At 42.7% G+C, this 1,331-nt stretch overlaps 1 protein-coding gene across 1 annotated transcript; it reads right to left on the reverse strand.

Moving 5' to 3' along the window:
- Positions 1 to 250: 250 nt before the first annotated feature.
- Positions 251 to 659, reverse strand: LOC147449561 (uncharacterized). Its single transcript, XM_086522638.1, has 2 exons — positions 418 to 659; positions 251 to 332 (listed from the first exon to the last, which is right to left on the reverse strand). Exons 1-2 carry the CDS (start codon positions 657 to 659, stop codon positions 251 to 253), a joined length of 324 nt encoding a protein of 107 aa, XP_086378764.1.
- Positions 660 to 1,331: the final 672 nt, after the last annotated feature.

Raw genomic sequence — 1,331 nt, forward strand, 5'->3', positions numbered from 1 at the left:
AAGGCAGCTACCATGTGAGCAAGCTCTGAAATGACTTTAGTCTGAAATTCATTGTTTACCTGTGTTAGATTGCTTGATGCATGATGCTCTGTGATGAAATCTGGTACTTGCAAAGCTGCACCTGCTTTAGCTTTACTTCTTGCATGAATTTGCTCCCAAAATTCATCATAACTGACTGTCTGCAATTGATCTCCATCACCTTTACTGAAACTAACCTGCTTTTGTTGATTCATCTCCTCTATTTCCAAGTCTATGTGCCGATCACCCACTTGTACAACTTCTTCTTCAAATTTAGCCCAATTATCTGCATACTTATCGACAAGCTCTTGTATCTGATCATGTGATTCTGGAGCTACTAACCGGTCAAACTCCTTGATCATATGCCTAGTTGGAATACCCATAAGCTCCATCTCTGACCTGTAGCATGCAAGATATCCATCACTATCGTAGCCATCAAAAATACCTCTTTCAGAAGAGACTTTATTCAATGCTTCTTCCACTGCTTCATCTCGTTGGGCTAATCCTCGTAAAACTTCTTCTCGGTCTAAACCAAATTCCTCATAAGTAACCTCATGTTGTTGTTGCTGCTGCTGCTGCAAGAAAGCATCAAATAGTTGCATCATCTGCTGCATCATCTCTACTTGAGATGTTGTCGTCATCCTCTCTTCCAACATTTTCCACCCCGGCTCGCTTCGCGTCGCGTTCACCAAAGATGTCTGGGGGTAATTTGTGCAGTTAGTGAGCCGGGTCAGCACAGGGCTGCTTGCTATCGGAAACAATTAGAGAGAGATGCACAACACAAGAGAATATAGTACAAAAGACGCTTATGGAAACCTTAAACTGAAATATTGAATAAACTCAAAAGCTGAATACAAAAGACTTGACCGTCGCAATAGGCCCACTGTGCTCTTAAAGCCGTCGAGATCTTGAGCGGAAGCACAAACACCAAAGCCTTATTTGCTTCAGTTTCCTTCCCTTGCTCTTCCCGACCACTTTCACGTGCACTCACTTTGCCGTCGCTTGCTTTGGTCTTCTTTTAACTCAATCAATCCTCTGAAACTGCTAAAAACTTCTTAAAGCCAACTTCTCTATGACATAGCTCTAAAAAACCTTCACCAAGATACGATTGTCTCCATCTTCAAACACATCCCCAATTACACAAAACTTCGGTTGTGGACTGTCAAACCACTGTCGTATCCACTGAAAACACTAAAGCTAGGCCACTTCAATGCCTTGGCAACCTCTTGCAACTCATACTCGGCAGCAACACCCTCATCAAAAGCTTGTTCGATGATTGATCTCCCTACACGCTGTCGAGAAATTTGCGGTCT

Source organism: Adiantum capillus-veneris, chromosome 10 (genome assembly GCF_014529385.1).
Source record: "Adiantum capillus-veneris isolate H3 chromosome 10, ASM1452938v2, whole genome shotgun sequence".
Taxonomy (NCBI): domain Eukaryota; kingdom Viridiplantae; phylum Streptophyta; class Polypodiopsida; order Polypodiales; family Pteridaceae; genus Adiantum; species Adiantum capillus-veneris.

Bases quoted from the DNA above. Each gene is read 5' to 3' on its own strand.
- LOC147449561 (XM_086522638.1), bottom strand. From the start codon at position 659: ATGACGACAACATCTCAAGTAGAGATGATGCAGCAGATGATGCAACTA. The intron at 333-417 runs GTCAGAGATGGA...TCACATGATCAG, and splicing joins GGATATCTTGCATGCTACAG to ATACAAGAGCTTGTCGATAA.